Source organism: Stylophora pistillata, chromosome 2, assembly GCF_964205215.1.
Source record: "Stylophora pistillata chromosome 2, jaStyPist1.2, whole genome shotgun sequence".
Lineage (NCBI taxonomy): Eukaryota > Metazoa > Cnidaria > Anthozoa > Scleractinia > Pocilloporidae > Stylophora > Stylophora pistillata.
The window spans coordinates 50,538,528-50,561,353 of record NC_142520.1 but is presented as its reverse complement, the minus strand read 5'-3'; the positions used below and the strand labels follow the sequence as shown (position 1 = coordinate 50,561,353).

At 43.3% G+C, this 22,826-nt stretch overlaps 2 protein-coding genes across 3 annotated transcripts in view; both read right to left on the bottom strand.

Moving 5' to 3' along the window:
• The window catches only part of LOC148740130 (uncharacterized), a 43,823-nt gene that overhangs the window by 18,455 nt on the left and 2,542 nt on the right, over positions 1-22,826 (bottom strand). The window contains exons 1-3 of one of the 2 annotated variants that reach the window (XM_088748279.1): positions 22,475-22,652; positions 19,386-19,448; positions 18,880-19,182 (exon numbers count right to left, since the gene is read on the bottom strand). In XM_088748279.1, coding sequence (XP_088604405.1) covers positions 18,880-19,182; positions 19,386-19,448; positions 22,475-22,624 — 516 coding nt within the window. In that variant the 5' untranslated portion in view covers positions 22,625-22,652. Of the gene's footprint in view, positions 1-18,879; positions 19,183-19,385; positions 19,449-22,474; positions 22,653-22,826 lie in introns of those variants that run through there. The other variant, XM_088748280.1, reaches the window with a different exon arrangement.
• LOC111337910 (uncharacterized) lies at positions 710-9,734 on the bottom strand. The gene is made up of 4 exons (XM_088748289.1): positions 9,545-9,734; positions 7,777-7,845; positions 3,410-3,700; positions 710-2,576 (listed from the first exon to the last, which is right to left on the bottom strand). The coding sequence occupies exons 1-4, from the start codon at positions 9,692-9,694 to the stop codon at positions 2,436-2,438; spliced, it is 651 nt and encodes a 216-aa protein (XP_088604415.1). The 5' UTR covers positions 9,695-9,734; the 3' UTR covers positions 710-2,435.

Sequence of the window (22,826 nt, the reverse complement as noted above, 5' to 3'; positions counted from 1 at the left end):
TGGTATATTCAATAGATTACACTCCATCAGATATTTTCTCCTGCATGATTAGTCTAAACGCGATTTGTTAGAATCGAGGACTATCCTGTAATATATGATCGGTAATTGTAATGGATGATCGGTAATTGTAAAACTCGAGAATTCATACGATGGTAAATTTTATGAATGCACTTTACATGTTTTGCATGTTGTGGAACCGAGGTTATACCTCATGAAAAGCAATGGATGCAACAGTAATTTTAGAAAACACTGTTTACGGCAATTTAGGACTGCCTAGCAGAGTGATTAACTGTCTGACTTAAAGACTGAATACGACTTGATTTTCTTTTGGCCCACTAACTGACGGATGACAACTGACACCCGGCGATAAAGCTGGCTGTCATTACCAGCTGAATAATCGAAGTTATTTTCAATTCACGGCAGCTGAAAGATATATTTAATTGGATATTTCCGTCACTTTTAAGCCAAAATTATACCTTCTAAGATCAAAATTCTCGAGAAATCAAGTTGGGTGGAACTTAATATATGTACAAATCTGCTGCTAAGGGAATTTTAACTTCAGTTCCTCAGCCTCGGTTCATCGACAGGTCATCTTAAGTTAGGATCAAAGAGCGATAAATAGAGTGGTTAAAGGTACGAGATGCCGAAGGCGGGCAATAATTCCAATTATTATGTAATAATAATTATTATTAAAAACTGGATCATTGGATAATGCAATTCAAGACTTTTTATTGGCTTAGCCATTATGGTATATGGGCCAATATACCATAATCTACAAATATGGTAAGCGTGCGCGTCGGGTTAAAATGAAAAGGGAGGTACAAAATTTAAGATTTGGTAAGATTGTTTAATATCTCGGGGGCGTTTTCAATAAAACAATTATTCCACTCGCGCTTGTTGGATATGAGATGATTATAGCCAACTCGGCGCTACGCGCCTCGTTGGCTATTTATCATCTCATATCCAACACGCACTCGTGGAATAATTGTTAAAGATGCAACAATAATAATAATAATAATAATAATAATAGTAATAATAATAAGTATCCAATTATTATGCAATAATTCCAATTATTATGTATTTACATTGTCATGTTTGACGTGCGGCCGCGGCCGGCATAAAGTTCCGTGAGAAACCGCCGACGAATAATGAGCCTTTCTGCGTTCTAATCAACAGACCTGTACTAAGTGTTCTCTCCCCCCTCCCCCCCCAAATTTAATCATCAAAAAGTTAAAGTAAACCAAGAGGGCCTCAAAAGGATGATGACTTTTAACGATAAAAATACAACTAAACAGACAGAAACAGAATGACTGTTCTATGCGTTTCTATGTACAGTGGAACCTGTTTTAAGCGGTCTTCTATAAGGAGTGAGCGAGAGTTGTTCTAGTGAAGATTGCTACAGGCCGGGTCATCAAAAGAGTAAAAATAAGCTCAGAAATACGTAAAGACATACTTTTGAAACTCCTATAAGCTTCCACAACGATCTTCTACTCACAATATATAATGGATTTTTTCATTTAAGTTTCTTATCTTATTAAAACAAAAGTTTTGTCTTGCTGTTGTAGTTGTTATCATTACTTTTGCTAAAATCTGTCAGAGCTTATCGAATATATTTAGAAAAATGGACAAATATCGGCAACCTCGAGTTTATAGTTTTCAAAGTCATCGAAGACTTTCCACCGTGGGAAAGTAAAGATATTAAAGTATCTAGGCCAAAGATTGGAATACAGCTGACTGTCATTAGAGACAATGTTGCCGTAGTAATGACGTAAGTATAAAAAATCAACACCCAAAACAGAATCCTGATTGTATCTGCTAAACATCTGGAGAGGAAACTTTGAAATTAATCAACTAGGCTTCTCTTCGTATCTCGCCCTCTGAAGAGAGGTTTTATTCGTTGATACTTGAGGGAGCTACCTTAATCTCCTGTACTAAATCTAAAATTCTAACTTGCAGAGCTTCCTTTTTTTTCGTCAACAACATGTTGGTGTCCGCGAACGGTGACCAACCATGTAAAATCAAAGGCTTAATCCAAATCTTTTTAGAAAACAGTCACTAAGTGTTACAGTGTTTGACGCAACGTTAATCCAAAATTTAGGAAAAACGAACGATGCCTCATGGCAACGTTCGAAGATGCTGCCACTGCGCATGCACGAGAACTTATATGTCCAGTATCGTAACCCAGGCGACGTGCAATGTTATTTGCTACTCCATATTCTCTACATGATGGTTTCTGAAGCCCTGTTAGGATACAATTTATTCGCGTTACATTTCAGTTGCTTTCCGTTACATTATGTTACGTTGTGCAAGTTGTTACCATGAGATCGCAGCTTTAACGTTGGTTAATCGCCCAGGGTAAAGTTAAAGTGTTTAACATAATATTTTTATAAGCGATTGTACACGGTCACTGAGCAAGCAGACAAAACTTTCCGTAACTACATGCGCTGAGGCTGCTGGATGCCACCACTCCTATGGTTGGCTCCAGTGATCGGAATTGCCACCATAGTCTGTTGTGGAAAAGGCTGCATTTGGATCGGTACTTGGCCGTTTCCTATTTGATGATATTCATAGTATGGCTAAAAAATAAAATAAAACATCCATTTGTTTAATGAGAAAGAGAGGGAAAAGCGGCCGAAGGGAGAAGGGAAGGAAAATTGGAATGGAGGAAAGGAGAAAGGAACGAGGGAGGGGGGGATGAAGGGAAAAGAAGAAAAGAGGAAGGAACGGGAGGAACATGGGAAGGAAAGACAGATATGGAGAGAGGAAAAAGAGAGAAAAAGAGTGAGAAATGGAAAGGAGATGTAGGAATAAACTGAGGGATAAAGAAGGAAGGGGGAAAGAGAGAGAAATTGACGCTAAAAGAAAGGAAGAGAAGAATAGGGTGAGAAATGGAAGAAAAGGAAAGACGAGAGGGATAGATGGGGAAAGAGACGAAGGAAGGGAGGATTAAAGCAGAGAGGAAGGAGAGAGGAAGGAGAGGAAGAATTAAAGGAAAAATGTAACAAGAAAAACTGTGGGAATGGAGGAAAGACGAATAGAGGTGGAGGATGAAAGGAACGGAGACAGGAAATAAGAGAGGTGTACAGGGAGGTATGGGAGGACGAGAAAAGGGAGAAAGGAATGGAGGAAGATGGAAGGGAGGGGAGAAAAGGGAGAAAAAAGAGAGTTAGCAATACAGAACGAAAGGGAGGAAGGGAGGGGAGGGAAGAAAAGAACGAATAGAGGGAATGGGAAAGGGAGGTGAGGTGAGACGAAGGAAGGTGAGGGAAGTCGTGCAAATGCAAAAGAAAAGGAAGAGGAGAAGAAGTAAGGAGGGAAGAGAGAGGAAATAAGATAGGATTTCCGCGTGCCTTCCTCGAGTTAGTGCCCAATTCGATAAGTGATTTTCTTCCTGAGTAAAGCAACATACCTGATATTCTTGTGGCGACTGACGCCCAGCATCACTGCTCCGAGCCATCGCCACGGCGAGAATGATCTCAGCCACGGTAAATATGATAATCAAGGCATGTATGGCTATCATAGTGTTTTCCTGGTCTTCAAACTTGATTTTTGCGTCTTTAGTCCAAAAGTAAGGATAGCCTTCATCGTCGCTTTGAAGATTATCATAATTGAACCACAATATCCCTTTCAAAGCCCATGCATAGGATTCAACTACCACTGCACAAACCACAACAGAAGCAATATTAATTGAGTAGAGCCAGTTTTTATTTTGAGTAGAGCCAGTTTACAGTAGAGCCAGTTTATCAGGGTAGATGGGGCTCTTTAGCCGCGGTGAAGGCAACCCATCTAGGGGAGGGAAAACCCTGATTTCAAACCTCCACTGCTTTGTGGCTATACCTGATAGCAGGAAAAGCTTCAGGAGTAAACCTCGAGGTTAAATCCGGAGTGGAGCCCCTAAGGCGAAAGGCAGATGCACAGCACTACCTTCCGGCAGCTCCTGCAGTGAAACTGGCTCCAAATTGTAAAGGTTCACCCTTTCCCTTGGACTCAGCCAGCGGAACCGAGAGGGGGACACTGAAGTGTGGGCAACCCAGCGTCCCCATTCTAACCCGCCCAGGCTTTCAGCGCAAACTGGAGAGGTCACTCCAGCGGTTCTTTGCAAGATTCCGGCACAACACGGGATGAGGCAGTTCACCGGTTCTAAGCTCCTGACCGATTGGCGTAGGTTGGAGCGCCAGGGGTATCATCCGACGGTGGGAGAAGCCCTCGTAGCTTCACTGGGCAGCTACCGCCCGCCTCAAGCTGGGCAGCCCCCAGCCAGTAAGGTGCTGCCCCGCCATGGCTCGCCTGCTCTACTGGGTGCGTAGGGCTTAGGGGACCTTCCCCGACAAGCGAGTCACAACTTTGCACCAGGCAAAAAGAAGACATTAACGAAGACTTCAGCTCTTCGCATCGCAAGCTGGAACGTTCGTACTATGTGCCCTGGTCTCTCTGCTGATCTTAAACAGATAGACGACTCCCGCAAGACCGCCATCATCAACAAGGAACTGACACGGCTTAACATCGACGTTGCCTGTCTCCAGGAGACTCGCCTGGCCGACAGCGGCTCTCTTAGGGAATCTGACTACACCTTCTTTTGGCAAGGCTTGTCCCAGGACAAGCCGAGGCTGCATGGAGTAGGTTTTGCTGTGAGGAACTCGCTGCTCGCCACCACAGAAACGCCGATTGGAGGCAGCGAAAGAATCCTAGTCCTCCGCATGAAGACACCTACAGGGTTTGTCAACTTCATGTCTGTTTACGCCCCGACTCTCACATCCAGCACAGAAGCCAAAGATCAGTTTTACGAAGACCTGGAGGAAACAGTGTCCCAAATACCCCGCTCCGAAAGCGTATACCTGCTAGGTGACTTCAACGCACGCACTGGTTCCGACTGGCAAGCATGGCCCACCTGTCTCGGCCATTTCGGTGTTGGCAAGTTAAATGAGAATGGGCAGAGACTGTTGGAACTCTGCTGCAATCGTGGCCTCTGCATCACCAACACCTACTTCAAGTGCAAGGAGCTGCACAAAGTTTCTTGGAGACACCCCCGGTCACGCCACTGGCACCAGCTTGACCTTGTCATTACCAGGAGAGCTGACCTCAGCAGCGTCCTCCACACGCGAAGCTACCACAGCGCAGACTGTGACACAGATCACTCCCTTGTTGGCAGCAAGATAAGGCTGAAGCCTTGTAAGATACACCACGCCAAGACAAAGGGTCGCCCCCGCATCAACACCTGTGCTACTGCCGACGCAGCCAAGGCTCAGAGCTTCGTCGAGACGCTTCAGGAAAAACTTGCTAACCAGCCTACAACCGATGTCGCGGATGCCAAATGGTGTCACCTCCGGGATGCTATTTACGACTCGGCCATGTCTGCGTTCGGAAGAAAAGCACACAAGAATGCTGACTGGTTCGAGGCGCACTGGAAAGAAATGCAGCCAGTCACGGAAGCCAAAAGGATAGCCCTCCTGGCTTACAAGCAGAACCCTTGCCACAGCACACGCGACGCTCTGAGAGCAGCTAAGAGCAAGGCCCAGCAGACCGCCCGCCGCTGTGCCAACAAGTACTGGCAGACCCTGTGCGCCAAGATCCAGACAGCTGCCGACTGTGGTCACATTAGAGGGATGTATGAGGGGATAAAGACAGCTACTGGCCCTATGAGCATCAAGACAGCACCGCTCAAAGCAAAGTCTGGTGAAGTCATCACCGACCAGAGCAAGCAGCTGCAGCGCTGGGTCGAGCACTATCTCGAGCTCTACTCGACCCAGAACATCGTGACTGACGCTGCCCTTGATGCCTTGCCCAGATTACCAGTCATGGAGGAGCTTGACGAGATGCCCACACTGGAGGAGCTCAGCAAAGCCCTCGACAACCTTGCCTGCGGAAAGGCGCCAGGGAAGGACGGCATACCATCGGAAGTCCTAAAGCACGGCAAGCCTTCCATCCTCCAGCCGCTTCACGAGCTCCTCTGCCAATGCTGGGTGGAAGGGCACATCCCACAAGACATGAGAGATGCAAGTATAGTCACCATCTACAAAAACAAGGGTGACCGAAGCGATTGTAATAACTATCGCGGCATCTCGCTTCTCAGCACTGTAGGCAAAGTCTTTGCGCGTGTCACTCTAAGTCGTCTGCAGAGTCTTGCTTCACGAGTTTACCCAGAATCCCAATGTGGGTTCAGAGCCGCCAGGTCCACAGTGGACATGATCTTCTCCCTCCGCCAGCTACAGGAGAAGTGTCGTGAGCAGCAGCAACCATTGTTCCTCGCTTTCGTGGACCTGACCAAGGCCTTTGACTTGGTAAGTCGAAGCGGGCTCTTCCAGATACTTCAGAAGATCGGCTGCCCACCGAAACTCCTTGCCATCATCGCCGCCTTCCACGAGGACATGCAGAGCACCGTCTGCTTTGATGGAGCCACCTCGGATGCCTTCCCAGTCAGAAGTGGAGTAAAACAGGGCTGTGTTCTGGCACCAACTCTGTTCGGGATTTTCTTCTCGATGTTACTCCAGTATGCCTTTGCCGATTCTTCGGACGGTGTATACATTCGGACAAGGGCAGACGGCAAGCTCTTCAACATTGCCAGGCTCCGCGCCAAAACGAAGACCTTTGAGGTGCTCATCCGCGAGCTGCTGTTCGCAGATGATGCTGCCCTGGCATCTCACAGCGAGGCAGGCCTCCAACGCTTGGTCGATAAGCTGTCTCACGCCTGCAAAGAGTTCGGCCTTACCATCAGCCTAAAGAAGACGAACATCCTTGCCCAAGATGCACTGACACCTCCCGTCATTACAATCGACAATACTGAACTGGAGGTGGTGGACTCTTTTACTTACCTAGGGTCCACAGTGTCAAACAAAGCATCACTAGACGTCGAGATCAGCTCAAGGATTGCCAAGGCAGCGGGAGTAATGGCCAAACTCAACAAAAGAGTGTGGAGCAATGACCTGCTGAGCGCGAGGACCAAACTGCAAGTCTACCAATCTTGTGTCCTTTCCACACTCCTCTATGGTAGCGAGTCATGGCCCACATACGCCAGACAAGAGAAGCGGCTCAACGGGTTCCACCTCCGCTGCCTTCGGCGTCTCCTCCTGATCAAATGGCAGGACAGAGTCCCCAACACCGAGGTCCTTGGGCGAGCCGACATGCCTAGCATCTCTACACTACTCATCCAAAGACGCTTACGGTGGCTTGGCCATGTACACCGTATGGACCCCGGTCGCTTGCCAAGACAAATCCTTTATGGGGTACTGCGAGAGGGCGTCCGACGCACGGACCGACCACTCCTTCGCTTCAAGGACGTTTGCAAGCGTGACCTGCAACTCACTGAAATCATCCCCAACACCTGGGAGATCTTTGCGTCAGACCGGAATGCCTGGCGTCGGGGTGTGAAGGACGGGGCTCACAGGGCTGAGATGAAGGCCAGGGCCGAGGCGACTATCAAGAGGGGGACGAGAAAGAAACATCAAAGATCAGATCAAGAGGCCACCAATTACATCTGTTCCAGCTGCAACAAAGATTGCCACTCAAGAATCGGGCTTTTGAGCCACTCAAGAGCCCACCAACACTGATGCGCTGACCATCGCCTCTCCGAGACGAGGATGCCACTATAGAGCCAGTTTATCTGAAATCATGGAATTAGAGATGGCAATTATTTTCTGAGCCTCAAATATATCTCACCAGTCTAAGTGCTGCACATGAACCTTTAAGTCAGGGAATACCTGTTCAATGTCACGCAAAACTAAGACGTTATTTAAATATTTTCTCGTCACATGAGTCTCATACATTTCAGTTGGTAATCATTCTCACCAGAATCGAGGAGCGTCTGGTCCTACTCGCCACAATCAATCCCATAATTCCCGCTGGCAATACCTGTCCGAGCAAGCAGTAGAATTTTAGGTTTTAGAAATCATGTCAAACGGCAGAAAGTAGAGTTTGCAAAGTTTCCCTTCTCAAAACCATTACAAGCTTGTTCGTACAGGTGCAGGCAAGTTTTAAGACCCTAGGGAATATTGTTGCCGTGGATGCTCTTTATCCTCTTTGCCTAGACCCCTAAAGTCAAATGAAATGGTTTGGAATGGAGAGACGTACAATCAGCAAAATCTTTTTTTAAGTACCAAACGTCACACAATTATACCCAGAATATTTAAGATCCAATTTCATTAAAGAAACGGCCTTACTTTGTGTTATTTGAGAAATACTGAGAGAATAGCCAGGTAGAAGTAAAACATGATATTGGGTAGACTTAAGTGTTAATGTGAATGTTTACAATTACTAAAATAGGTTAACTGTGGGTAAATAAAGTTGACGTCGTCTCCTGCATGTCTGGTGACCCCACTCAATTCTAAGCCAATTTTAAGTGATGCATCAGAAAACATTTTACAATAATCTATGCATTGGGTTCGGCACATCAGATATAAGTCACGGCTTTCTTATGGATTGTTGCAACTCAGCCCAGCCTAAACTGATCCAAATGCAGCTTTCCCATCGAGCATATGAACGCATAACTTTGTTTCGGCGAGATACGGCAATACGACTTCATTTCAAACAGCTCAGTCTCGTACGCGCGTGTTGTGAAAAACTAATTTACATTCCTTGATCCCCGCTATAGTTCATATATTCCTTAATTTTTTTCATTATATTTTATAGTAAATGAATGAAATAAATACAATGTATGAAAGAAACTCTGTTTTTGACCCAGAAAATGCAGATTTCAGGTAACCTGACAATACTGAAGAGAGATAAATCAGTGTACAACTGATTACAACTGTTTAGTTGCAACTTTTTACCCACTCGCGTGCTTATTCACTGTATTCCTTATTGCAATCGAGATCGTGTGATTACCTGAGCGAATATTAAACTCATCTTGGTGCGACTGAATTAAATGTATTGCTTGAAAATTCTACCGTGCTATACATAGTCAACTCCGACGAAGGGCTAATGCTTGAAACGTCAGCTTTTGTAATTGTTACGGTGGCCAATTTACCATTTCAACTTTGTTGATATATCCAAATCATTTCGTTACCCCCACCGACGCAGCCCCAAACAGTTTCTTTAGAAACTATCAGCCTCTATACATAGTCAAGCCATATCAGTTCAAAGTCCTTAGCGGAAGTCGACCCTAAGGCGTTTGAAAACAGCTGCAAAATTATGCTAATCGTTAATAGCTAGGTGTTTTATAGCTTTCCAAAAGTCACGTTCTTAAAACGAAATTTTCCTTCCAGAAACTGTAATACGACCTAATCGGCCCATTTCTAGTGTAGACTAGGAAAAATCGACCGACGATGTATAGGATCAAGACCTATCAGCTCATCAAATTAATTCCAATATATATCAATTCCAGCCTAAATTTCTGCAGCCGTTCTCGATTTTGACAGTTTCCCGACAAATGTCAGCTGAGAGCGGTTGACTGATATTTGGTCTCACTGGTCTTATCATTAATACGAATAGAAGTACCAGCGAAAAATTGTTCAACTTCTTCGCTATGAACCTCGATTATCTATTTTAATTGTCACAAGTACGACCTTTGGCAAGAGAACGCCTATAGTTCTACGTCTTCAAGTGTACTTACGAGAGCTGCGATCCAACATGGCATGAACAAAAAGCTGAGGTTCACGTAGCGAACTTCAAAATAGTCCGCGATGCCGAATGCGGAAAAGAAAACTGCCATTACCAGCTGAATAATCGAAATGATTCTCAATTCTCGCCGGCTGAACGCCATGTCGAATAGAATATTTTCCGCGACGTTTAAGCTAAAATATTTACATATTAATAACTTTTGAAACTGACGGAACCACAATAACTCGTTCCCAGACTCATCGCAACCTCTTCGCTTGTGAAGGCCAGAATGGCTTTGAGAGCGACAAAGATTTGCTGTCTGGTTTCTCAATGAATGTAATCATTTAACTACCCTAACAGCTAGCTAGCAAATAGTCATCCAGAAACAATCGCTCGTGCGGATAACCTTCAACAAGTATGATTTGTAAGGCTTCCCTTCCATTTTTTTTTACTTAATACGTGACGGCATTTTGAGGTGTCAATTTCAAGGTGAAATCAGTTGATATTAGCGATCATAAAAGGCCTCTGCTTCACGGGGATACATATAAGCCAGGAGAAGGATTTTAATCAGGGTCCTGCAAGCTTAATGAGGGTCCTGCAAGCGTTTATGGTGCTAAGTTAAGGCTTTTCATTCGGGAGGGGTTTTGCGGGGGGGGGGGGGGGGAGAGGTGTTACCAAACCTTATTTTGTGCGGAATCAGTCTTAAAAAATGGAAAATACACACAGTAAGTAGCCTTATTCTATTTTATTTTGCTATGAAACTGAAATGAATGGGTTTATATGAATGAAGAGGGAATTCTACTCAACCAGGTCACTCCCCTCCCCTCCCCTCCCCTTTCTAAGAAGTCTCCCGTCTGATGAACTCTTTCCCTCCCTCCCAATGGGGATAATTGAAGCGTTCACAGTAGTTATTCATTCATGGGCGAGCGCCTGATCGCGGAATGGCTACCACTGGTTGGGCTGCAACTAAAGTCGGTTGCACTTGCAGTCGGATCGGCACCTGACCAGCTCCAAGTCGGTTATTAGAGACGCTTACCTGAAAATAAATAAATATATGCGTTAAATTATTCTGGTATATTCAGTAGATTACTTTCCATCAGATATTTTCTCTTGCACAATTTGTCCAAACGCGTCACAGGATCCAATATAGATTTGTTAGAATCGAGGAATACCCTGTAATATAGTTGAAGCAAGTGCGTGCAAAATTGCAATTTCACTTCCTTCCCTTTATGAGAAGAGAGACATTGTCCCCTCAGACACTCCTAAAGACAGGCGTGATTTTAGATTCCCATCTAACTTACGATGAACACATATTTAAGACCGCGTCCTCATGCATGTCCCGCCTTGGCAAAATAAACCGCGTTAAGCATGCTTTAGATAAAAGTAGTACACTCCTGTTGAGTATTAACTATTTAGTTTTTAGTAAATTATTTTATTGTTCAAATACATCGAAATGTAATATTAACAAACTGCAGGCTGTGCAAAACTTTGCCTACCGCATTGTGAGCGGAGCGCGTGAGTACGAGCATATTACGCCCATTCGTAAAGAGCTTAACTGGCTATCTGTGGCAGTGCTACGATGGCCTTTAAATATATAACGGGCCACGCCCCTAAATACATATCCTCAAATTCTTAAAGCGATCAGAGGTGAGCGGTCGTAATTCAAGAAACTCACAATTTTGGAATATTCCACTTTTAAAACCGCTAGAGGCCAAACAACTTTTCATTATAGAAGAGTTAACTTATGGGATTTTTTAGATCACTCTCTTAAATTGTGCGATTCAGTCACTGTCTTCCAAATTCGCCTGAAAACTAAACTACTCAAACAATTGTAATTTTCTATTTATATATTTTTATAATTTTTGGAACCTTCTTAGTATATGTTATGACTCTTGGGATCGTATTGTAATGTTGTAACGCACCCCTACCCCCGGGGGGTATGGTTTTGGACGGAAGAACACGTGTTGCAGGAATGGCGACTTTAATAAAGTCTTGAGTTTTAGTGTTGACTGATCTGAGGGAAGCGAACTCATAACGGTACGTTACACTGGTGGCAGCGGTTAAAAATGCATTTCGACTCAGCCATGGACTTGACATGTTTTGAACCCCAAAGAGATCTGCTAACCCGTTTAGAGCACGTCCGATCGGATTTTCAGCAAGTGACATCATTCCGTTCAGCCCAAATCGTGACGAAACCTCGTTGAAGAACACATGTGCACCTCGATCACCAGGAGAGGAATTTGTGAACAGCCTGCTAAATACGTTTTGAAATCCATTTAAGTCAGATGAAGCCGACGGAAATAATCACACATCGAGCGAATCGTCGCGCGCATCAAAGATTCAGAAAACCGGTAAACCAGACGATTACAACGGCAAGACTTCACTGAGAGATTACCTGCGACATTTCAATCGATGTGCTGTAGTTAACGATTGGAGCCCTAAAGAATCTGTAGTATTTTTCTCGGCCGCCTTGCGTGGAGTTGCTCAAAAGAACCTACACAGCATGTCTGACAATGACTGTCGACATTACAACAAGTTGGTCTCTCGACTGGAATCGTTCTTCGGCGGAGAGACACAACAAGAACTGCACCAAGCCCGATTGTTAAATCGACGACAATTAGAGGGAGAAAGCCTTAGAAGTTTGGCCGCTGATATTCGTGATGCCTGTAGTCTAGCCTACCAAGACCTTCCCCCACAGGCACAAGAGAGATTTTGTATTCAGCATTTCATTGATGCTATTGGTGACCGTGTTGACCGCTTGAGGCTGAGCAGAGAAAAAGTACCTAGCTTAGACGAAGCACTCTCAACAGCGTGCGAATTAGAAGCCTTCAGATCACTCGAAACTAGTAAAAGCAAGCAATGGAACATGAGATCTCTCTCTACCGAGAAAGAGAACAATATGGCCGCCGGGGCACAGGCCACCCAACAAGATCTTCGAGAAAAGTTCGAGGAATTAAAACGACAACAAGAGGCACAATTTAGTACCTTGTTCGGCCAGATTTAACAACTTCTGAAAGATACCACCGAAAAACAAGATCATCCTTCCCAATCTTGTCGTAACCAGCAACAATCAACTCCAGGACGACAACCCTATCGAGAACAGGCTGAATGTTGGCATTGCAAGGAAAAGGGACACCTTGTACGCGATTGCAGTTTATTGAAACAACAGCAGGGAAACGAGAGGAAGGCACCCTCGAATGCCCAGAGCAGTGCCTAACTGCTGATGAAGGGCAAAAGGAGAACCTAAACTATAGTTCGGCCCACAATGATTGTTTGCGAACCTCATCACTGCGACTTCATGGGATGTATGTAAAAGGATTTGTTGAAAACGTGTGTGTTAATTGGCTTGTTGATAAAGGAGCAGGTAAGAGTACTCTGTCTAGGAAAATTGCAAAATAATTATTTGATGATTCTACTTGTTACTACATGCATGCGGGACAAAGTCAGGATATTTTTCTTGCTAACGGTAAGAAAATTAACATTTATGGTTCGAGTCTGATTACTATTACGATGGGAAAACAAATATTGCAAGTTAATGTGCTCATAGCGGACATTACAGACTAAGCCATCCTAGGAATGGATGCTCTCTCGCAGGTAAATGCGGTTGTTGATGATATTCAAGGAACATTGTCTGTTAATGGTGAAACTGTGGACTGTATTCATTATGATAGTCAACCCTTGAGTTGCAGATGTTTAGTGCGTCGTATGACTTTGGTCCTACCAAATTCAGAAGTTATCATCAACGGTCATTTGAGGCATCGTAAACAATCTTATTGCCATGAGACATTGACATCTAACCTACGTATCCTGGAACCAAGTAACAATCCTCATCTACTTGGAAAGGGACTCTGTATAGCACGCACTCTAGTTGACATTGAAATGTTAAATACTGTTCCAATACGAGTACTTAACCTCACTGATGAACCTCAAACTATAACAGCAAACACAACTATTGCCATAGCAAAACCGGTACAAAGTGTTCAGGTTTTTGATTCGTCAGGCAATTGTAATGACAATAATATAAGCACAGACTGTGATGCCCAAGGTGATCTTCCAGAGCCACTAAGAGACATGTTGTCGAAAAGTGCAACCTACCTTAGTGACGAAGAAGAAAGGCAGGTGACCCAGTTATTGATCAAGTATAAACATGTTTTCTCTCTGTCGGATGGAGAGGTCGGGAGGACCAGCCTACTTCAACACCGAATTAACCCAGGAAACGCAGCTCCAATTCGTCAGGCCCCACAACGCACGCCACCATGGAAACAAGCAGAAGTAGAGAGACAGGTTAATACCTTACTAGAGAGCGAGATAATAGAGGAATCGTCTAGCCCCTGGGCATCCTAATGTTGTATTGGTAACTAAGAAAGATGGTAGCCAACGGTTGTGCGTTGATTACCGAAAACTGAATGAGTTGACTGTAAAAGACGCATTTCCTCTTCCTAATATTTCAGATTCGCTGGATTGCTTGTCAGAGGCCAAGTGGTTCTCTACACTCAATATGGCGTCTGGCTTCTGGCAAGTGACCATGGCTCCCGAGACCAAAGAAAAATCTCCATTTAGAACTACTAGTGGGCTTTACCAGTGGAATGTTATGCCCTTTGGCTTAACCACAGCCCCAGGAACATTCGAAAGGCTGATGACATTGCTCTTAAAAGGGCCACAGTTCAAGATTTGCCTGTGTTACTTGGATGACATTATTGTGTTTTCAAATTCATTTACGAACATTTGACAAGATTAGAGAAAGCTTTTAAAAGAGTTGAGTCCGCTAACTTGAAGCTTAAACACAAGAGGTGTAAAGTATTCAAAAAGGAAACCTCATACCTGGGACATGTTGTTAGTGAGGATGATATCAAGACTGACCCGAAGAAGATAGAGTGTGTGTCTAGGTGGCCTACTCCAGGATCGCCCACAGAAGTAAAGAGTTTCTTGGGCCTTGCATCTTATTATAGACGCTTTGTTCCAGGTTTCCCGTCAATTGCTAAACCACTATACAAACTAACTGAGCATGACTTACTAAAATTTGAATGGACTGTGGAGTGCCAAGTAGCTTTTGAAAGGTTGAAGGAACTTTTAACATCATCACCAATTCTCGCCTATCCGCAAGGCAATGCGCCATTCATTTTGGACACTGACACTCCCAACTACGGTATTGGTACGATACTTTCACAGATCCAGGAGGGAGTAGAAAGGCCCATAGTCTACTGTAGTAGGACACGTTCCAAGATTGAAAGAAATGATTTTACAACTCGTAAAGAACTGTTAGCTATCGTGGAATTTTCGAAGCAACAAAAACACTATCTACAAAACAGGAAGTTCACAATCCGTATAGACCATGCCCCACTACGATCAATCTTGAAGACCAAGGAGCCTGAAGGACAGCTTGCAAGGTGGGTTGCTTTCTTAAGCACCCTTGATTTTGACATAGTGTATCGACAAGGGACAAGACACGTGAATGCCGATTCTATGTCGCGCAGACCATGCACTGAACGATGTAAGTGGTGTAAAGGCTGTCCTGACAACAATCCTTCTACCTGTGAGATTGGTCTACAGACGGAGGAAGCATGTGAGAAATTGCACCCGCCCCCCCCCCCAACCTCATATTAAAACTCGTACCATTAAGATAGAGCCTGAGTGGTCCACAAGGTACTTGGAAGAGCAACAGCTGCAGGATACTACACTTAAGAACTTTATACAAATGAGGAAATCTTGCAAGGAACGCCTTGTATGGGAAGAAATCTCACCTGAAGGTCCTGTCTTGAAGACCCTGTGGACACAATGGGATCGTATGAAAGTACGGGATGGTGTTCTATACCGAAGATGGGAAAGTGACAAGGGCGACAGGATATTATATAAGATTGTTCTGCCAAGTAGTCTTAGAAACACGGCACTGCAAGCCCACCATGATCACTGTACGGCAAGCCATAGGGGCTTACAAAGGACATTACACTCCTTGCGGCTTCATTATTACTTGCCAGGTCTGACCTCCCAGACTTACAGATGGGTATCGAGATGCACTGAATGTGCAGTAAAGAAAAACTACGGAAGAAAGCGCCGAGTACCTCTTCAACAAAGCACCGTGGGGTTTCCTATGGAAAGAATTGCGATGGACATCTTGGGTCCCTTGCCAAAGACTCCACGTGGTAATCGCTATGTACTCGTGATAGCAGACTATTTTACCGAGTGGACTGAGAGCTATGCACTTTCTGATCAAACCGCCACAACAATTTATGGGAAGGTTGTGTCGGAATTCGTGAGTCGTTTTGGCGTACCACGACAAATCCATAACGACCAGGGAACAAATTTCGAATCTAACGTGATGGCGGAGATTTGTAAATTGTTAAACATCGAAAAGACAAGAACAACACAACTGCACCTACAGTCAGACGGACTAGTGGAAAGATTTAATAGGACTCCGGTGGAGATGCTACGAGGAAGGTTGCAGCCAGATCAGAAAGATTGGGACGTCCAACTGCCAGCCTGCATGATGGCTTACAGGTCATCAGTTCATGAGAGCACCGGGTTTACACCGAACCAACTCATGCTTGGGCGTGAAATAGAGGTCCCAATTGACGTCATGACAGAGTCCACTCCGGATCAACCATCAACCTCGTTTGAGTATGTGGAAGCCTTGCAGAAACGACTTTCAAGTGCATTCGAAGATGCGAGACTACACCTGAAGGAATCGGGGGTTCGCCAGGAGCGAAACTATGATAAAAAGCTCTCATGGAAACCATTACAACCGGGTGATAGTGTATGGCTACATAACATTCGCCGCAGAAAAAGGAAGGAATCCTAAGTTAGACAATCCATGGGAAGGACCCTTCTTGGTAATTGCGTCCTTGTCGGATGTGTATCGGATCCAAAGGACACCACGGTGTTACCGTAAGGTCGTGCACGTTGACAGATTGAAGCCATATCTAGGTCCGCCCTTAGAGAACTGGATACCACTACAAGAGGGAAAGGAGACACCCAAAGGTAAAGCAGAAGGGCATAAGGAAGGAAAAACATTAAAAGAAGTATCACGATAGGAAGCCACGAGAAGAACAGCTCGAACCGAGATGACGGATAATGGGATGAGGAAGAATGGACCTAGAAAAAGGACACTACAAGCACGTGGTAGTGAAACACCTGTTGGCCTGACAGGTAAGGAGCCAGTAACAACGACTGATGACAGATCAAGACCGAAGAGAACGATAAGACCCCCCAAAAGATTCGGAGAGTGGGTCTCTTCCCTTCGTTCCAAAGCGCCAATATGAACCCTAAGAAAATACAAGACAATGAAATTCAGTTGACTTTGCAGAGCCAGTTAGTCCAGTAATGTAACTCGTTCGTCCGTTAATTTTTTTTTTACCCTCTTTTAAACAACAACAAACATATTAAACATATGTATGAACTGCGGTTATGAAACGTATATGTGCACGATCCTTCGCAGTAAAGCACTATTTGAGCAATAGTGAAAATCAGACCTGAAAAAAATTTCAAGCCTGTACGGGATTCGAACCACTGACCTCTGCGATACTAGTGCAGCGCTCTACCAATTGAGCTAACAAGCCAACTGGAAGCAGGCCATCAAATTAATTCGACATAAACCTGTATATGATAAATCAAACAACAACATATTAAACATATGTATGAACTGCGGTTATGAAACGTATATGTGCACGAATCCCGTACAGGCCTGAAATTTTTTTCAGGTCTGACTTTCACTATTGCTCAAATAGTGCTTTACTGCGAAGGATCGTGCACATATACGTTTCATAACCGCAGTTCATACATATGTTTAATATGTTTGTTGTTGTTTGATTTATCATCTACGGGTTTATGTCGAATTAATTTGATGGCCTGCTCCCAGTTGGCGTGTTAGCTCAATTGGTAGAGCGCTGCACTAGTATCGCAGAGGTCAGTGGTTCGAATCCCGTACAGGCCTGAAATTTTTTTTCAGGTCTGATTTTCACTATTGCTCAAATAGTGCTTTACTGCGAAGGATCGTGCACATATACGTTACCCTCTTTTGTCAGCAAGGTTGTTGAACAAGGTTTCGCACTGCGATCAGCGCTTTTCTAAGGGGGGAGCAGTGTAATGTTGTAACGCACCCCTACCCGGGGGTATGGTTTTGGACGGAAGAACACGTGTTGCAGGAATGGCGACTTGAATAAAGTCATGAGTTTTAGTGTTGATTGATCTGAAGGAAGCAAACTCATAACGGTACGTTACAATAATTTAGTCATTGTTATTCTTATTTGTGATTAGTAACTCTTGTATATTGTCTTTGAAAAGCCTCCTTTGGGGAAAGTCAATAAAGTATGTATATATGTATGTAAGGAATTGGGCAATCAAAGTTTTCCGACTTGTCTTTTTAATTGAGTGACGACAACTGACGGCTAGCGATAAAGATAGCTGCCATTACTAGCTGAATAATCAAAATTAGTTTCAATTCATGGCAGCTGAAAGACATATTTAACTGGATATTTCCGCGACTTTAAAGCCAAAATTATACCTTTTCTCGAGAAAGGAAGTTGGGTGGAACCTAAATATACGTACAAGTCTGTTGCTAGTTCCTTAGCTTCGGTTCCTCGACCTTGGAGGGCATCTTAATCTAACAAGTTAGTTCGATCCATGTTCCCTTTTAAACGCTGCAGCGTTTTATTTACATTGACATGTTTGACGAACGGCCGCGGCCGGCAGAAAGTTCCGTGAGAAACCGCCGATGAGTAATGAGCATTTCTGCGTTCTAATCAACAGGCCTGTAGTTAGTTTCTTCCCGCTTAATCATCAAAAACTTCGTCAACGAAAAAAGCCTCAAATGGCCGTGGGTGATGGCTTTTAAGGGTCAAAATGCAATAACAAAACAGACAATAACAGAATGACTGCTCTAAGCGTTTCTATTCACAGTCGAACCTGTTTTAAGCGGTCACCAGTTGATTAAGAAAAAGAAGGAAAAGAGGCAAGAGGGAGAGGGAAAGGAAAATTGGAAAGAGAAGAATAAAAGGAGAATTTTGAGAAGAAGAACTGTGGAAAGGGAGGGAAGACGAATGGAGGTGGAGGTTGAAAGGAACGGAGGGATACGGGAAAAAGGGAGGTATACAGGGAGGTATGGGAAGACGAGAAAGGGGGAAGGAATAGAGGGAGATGGAAGGGAGGGGAGGAAAGGGAGAGAAAAAGTGAGTTAGCAATGCAGAGCGAAAGGGAGGAAGGGAGGGAAGGGGAGAAAAGAATGATGAAGGGAACGGGAAAGGGAAGTCGTGCAAAAGCAAAGTATAACGAAGAGGAGAAGGAGTAAGGACGAAATAAACAGGAAATAAGATGCCCTATTCGATAAATGATTTCTTCCTGAGTAACGCAACATACCTGATTCTCCCGCGACGATTGACGCCCAGCATCACTGCTGCGAGCTATCGCCACGGCGAGAATGATCTCAGCGATAGCAAATATGACAATCAAGGCATGTATGGCTATCATAGTATTTTCCTGGTCTTCAAACTTGATTTTTGCGTCCTTAGCCCAAAAGAAAGGAGAACTTTCTTGATCGTTTCTTTGAGGATAATCATAATATTTGAACCACAATATATCTCTCAAAGCCCATGAATAGGATTCAAGTACCACTGCACAAACCACAACAGAGGCAATACTAATTGCACTGAGCCAGTTTATCTGAAATAGTGAGATTAGAGGAGATGGCAATTATTTTCTGAGCTTCAAATATATCTCACCAATTGGACATTATCTTACCAGTACTGGACATTAACCTTAAGTCAGCGAATACCTGTTTAATGCCACTAAGAGGTAAGACGTTATTTTAATATTTTCTCTTCACATAAATAATCTCATACATTTCAGTTGGTAATCATTCTCACCAGAATCGAGGAACGTCTGGTCGTGCTCGCCACAATCAATCCCATAATGCCCGCTGGCAATACCTGTCCGAGCAAGCAGTAAAATTTTAGGCTTTAGAAATCATGTCAAACGGCAGAGAGTAGAGTTTGCAAAGTTTCCCTTTACAAAACCATTACAAGCGTGTTCGCACAGGTGCAAGCAAGTTCTAAAACCGTAGGGAACATTGTTGTCGTGGATGTTCTTTATCCTCTTTACTAGACCCATGAAATCAAATGAAATGGTTTGGGTTGAAGAAACCTGAATTTGCCTTAATCGCAGTCACGCCATGTTGGATGCTACGTCATCATTTTTCCCATGAAAGCGAGGCCACGCGTGTTTGAAAACAATCATGGCGGAATCGATGAGTACTTTAGAGTTTTGGCACCACAATCTGGGGGACATACCGTTGTTCACGAATGCCTTTGTCGAGAAAATGGCTGCTGAAAACCTTCCAGTGAAGAAGACATTTACAAGGGGATATATAAGGCATTTCTTGGGAGGATTTGTTTGTCTTTTGTCACAGCGAGTTTCACTGTGAAAGAATTTATTTTGATCCCATCTTTTTGTCAGAGATGCTTGAAAAGCTCAACCTCTTCTACTTTGAAATTCATCTTAATGCTTGTGTTTAATGAATTAATATTTTTGAGTAGGATTTAATGACATAAGGATGATTTTGTATTGTATCAAAGGAAAAGTGCCACGACTGGGTGTGCGTATGTATGTATAGTAATTTGTCGCCTTCTTATAGATTGATTTTGAGTTGCCATTTTCAAAAAGTATGTTTGCTGTGAACAACTAAAGATTTTATTATCTCATATCTTAGTCAGGTAAATTAATCTTAAGCCCAAATGTTGAAAGTGAAAAATATATACGTATTTGTAATATCTTTCGAGCCAAAAAGGTTTTAAAGTTATCGGCAATATGTTTAATTACATGTAACAATCCTCTGTGTGCCTTAGAACCTTGTTTACCTGAGTGCAATAAGAAAGCAAAAGAATGTGATTCAACTCTAACGTTAATTTTAACCTGTACATGTTATTATAGTCTGTGAAATTCAACATTTTCCCCCTTTGCTCCCTTCAGGATAAACATCTCTAGAAAAGAAAAAAGGATAGCATAGAAAGATAACACTTTTGAATAAATGTGTATAGGCACTTCCCCTTAAAATCAAGTAAGTATTATTTTTTAAAGTTATTCAAAAAACTTTCCCTGAAAGTTTGTAATTAGACATGACACTGTCCATATCTGGTTTATACTGCCTGCTGTAGTCAGTGGGATTACCCTATCAAAGTAATGGAACTCCTTGACTCTCCTTATGGCCCTTTCAACATGCACTCGAAGGTTGTGAAGTTTTTTGCTCTCCTGGAGTTCACCTTTGGAAAACTGTTGCTTGCTGCTTAAAAATGATGGCATCACTACACTGCAACCAAGAGGTGTGAGCAGATCTTGTATAACAAAGCCCTTATCAGCCATAATCTGATCCCCAGGCTGGAGCAATGGCAAAAGACCAGATTGCTTCACCAGCTCTTTATCTGATATTGACCCCTCAAATATTGATATTGATATCTGATATTGACCCCTCTGATATTTACCCCCTCTGATATTGACCCCTCAAATAAATGTAAATTATTTCCCCAGATGGTGAAATAACAACATTTCCCTTATAGGTGGTATGGCTTTTGTACGAGGAGTACATTTCACTATTTAACATTAAACTTGATGGTGCTTGGACCTTTATCTCAGATGCATCAATAATACTCCTGCAGTTTGTGTACAGAGACTTGAAACAAGTGGGCATGTCCTTCTGAATTCTTTCCCGGGAAGGCCATATACAAATACTCCCGAGCATGAAATAAAGAAAATTTATCCAAGAAATAAAAACCCTGCTTACAGTTGTTTGGGAAATATTGAAATTATCACCTAACACTTGGTTTAAAGTACCAACCCTCAACTTTTCAAGAACTAGATAGAACTGATCAAATAAACTTAGTTTGCAGCCTTGCATAGTTTGCCTAACGCCCTCAACTTCGCCGAATTTTGACAACCCACTGCTTTCGAAGGGATTATTCGCTCGGCAATTGGTGAAAGGTAAGATTTGGAATATGTTTTGCGCGATTATTTTGACATTGCGGCACGCAACAATGATCTCTGTTCGGCATGGTCCCGAATCCTCTCTGGCCAAAAGTTCAAATTTATACGCGTGGCCTCGCATTGGTGACAAAAGTACATGACGTCAATCCAAGATGGCTGCTGTGCGATAAAGGCGTATCATCAACGTATGATCAGTAATTCTATTTTGAAATACAAAACGTCACACAATTAGACCCCAGAATATTTAAGATGCAGTTTCATTAAAGAAACGGCCTTACTTTGTGTTATTTGAGAAATACTGAGAGAATAGCCAAGTAGAAGTAAAACAATGCTATTGGGTAGACTTAAGTGTTAATGTATATATTTACAATTACTAAAGGAGGTTAACTGTGAGTAAATAAAGCTAACTCTGTCTCTTCCATGGCTGGTCACGCCACTCATAAGTGATGCATCAGAAAACATATAACAATAATCTATGCGTTGGGTTCTGCACATCACAAATGCGTCACGGCTTTCTTTGGGTATTTTTGCAACTCAGCCCAGCCTAAACTGATCCAAATGCAGCTTTCCAATCGAGCAAAAGAACAGATAGCTTTGTTTCGGCGCGATACGGCAATATGACGACTTCATTTCAAAAGGCTTGCTCGTGTTACATTCCTTGATGCTTGCTATATTTCATATATTCCTTAAATTAATTTCATTAGATTTTCATTTGATTTTCATTTAGATTGGCATTATTCGTCAGCTGATAAGCTAAATGTTGAGCGCCATTCTCAAATTAAGTTTCTCGACGAATGACAGCTGTGAGGGTTGAGGGATATTTGGTCTCGCTGGTCGTATTATTGCAACGAATAGAAGCAGTAGCGAAAAACTGTTTCACGTCTTCGCCATGAATCTCGAATATCTTCTATTTTAACAGTCGAAAGCACAAGCATTGGCAATGAAGCACGTGTACTTTTACGTCTTCAAGTGTACTTACGAGAGCTGCGATCCAACATGGCATAAACAAGAAGCTGAGGTACACGTAGCGTACTTCAAAATGGTCCACGATGCCGAATGCAAAAAAGATAACTGCCATTACTAGTTGAATAATCGAAATAATTTTCAATTCTCGCCGACTGAACGCCATGGCGATCGGAATACTTCCGCGACGTTTACGCTAAAATATTTATACGAAACTCGTTCCCAGATTTATCGCAATTTCTTCGCTTGTCAAGGCCAGTGATGCCTTTGACAACGACAAACATTTGCTGTCTGGTTTCTGGTTGAATATGATCATTTAATTACCGCAACTGTCATCCAAAAACACTCCCTCGCGCGAATAAACTTCA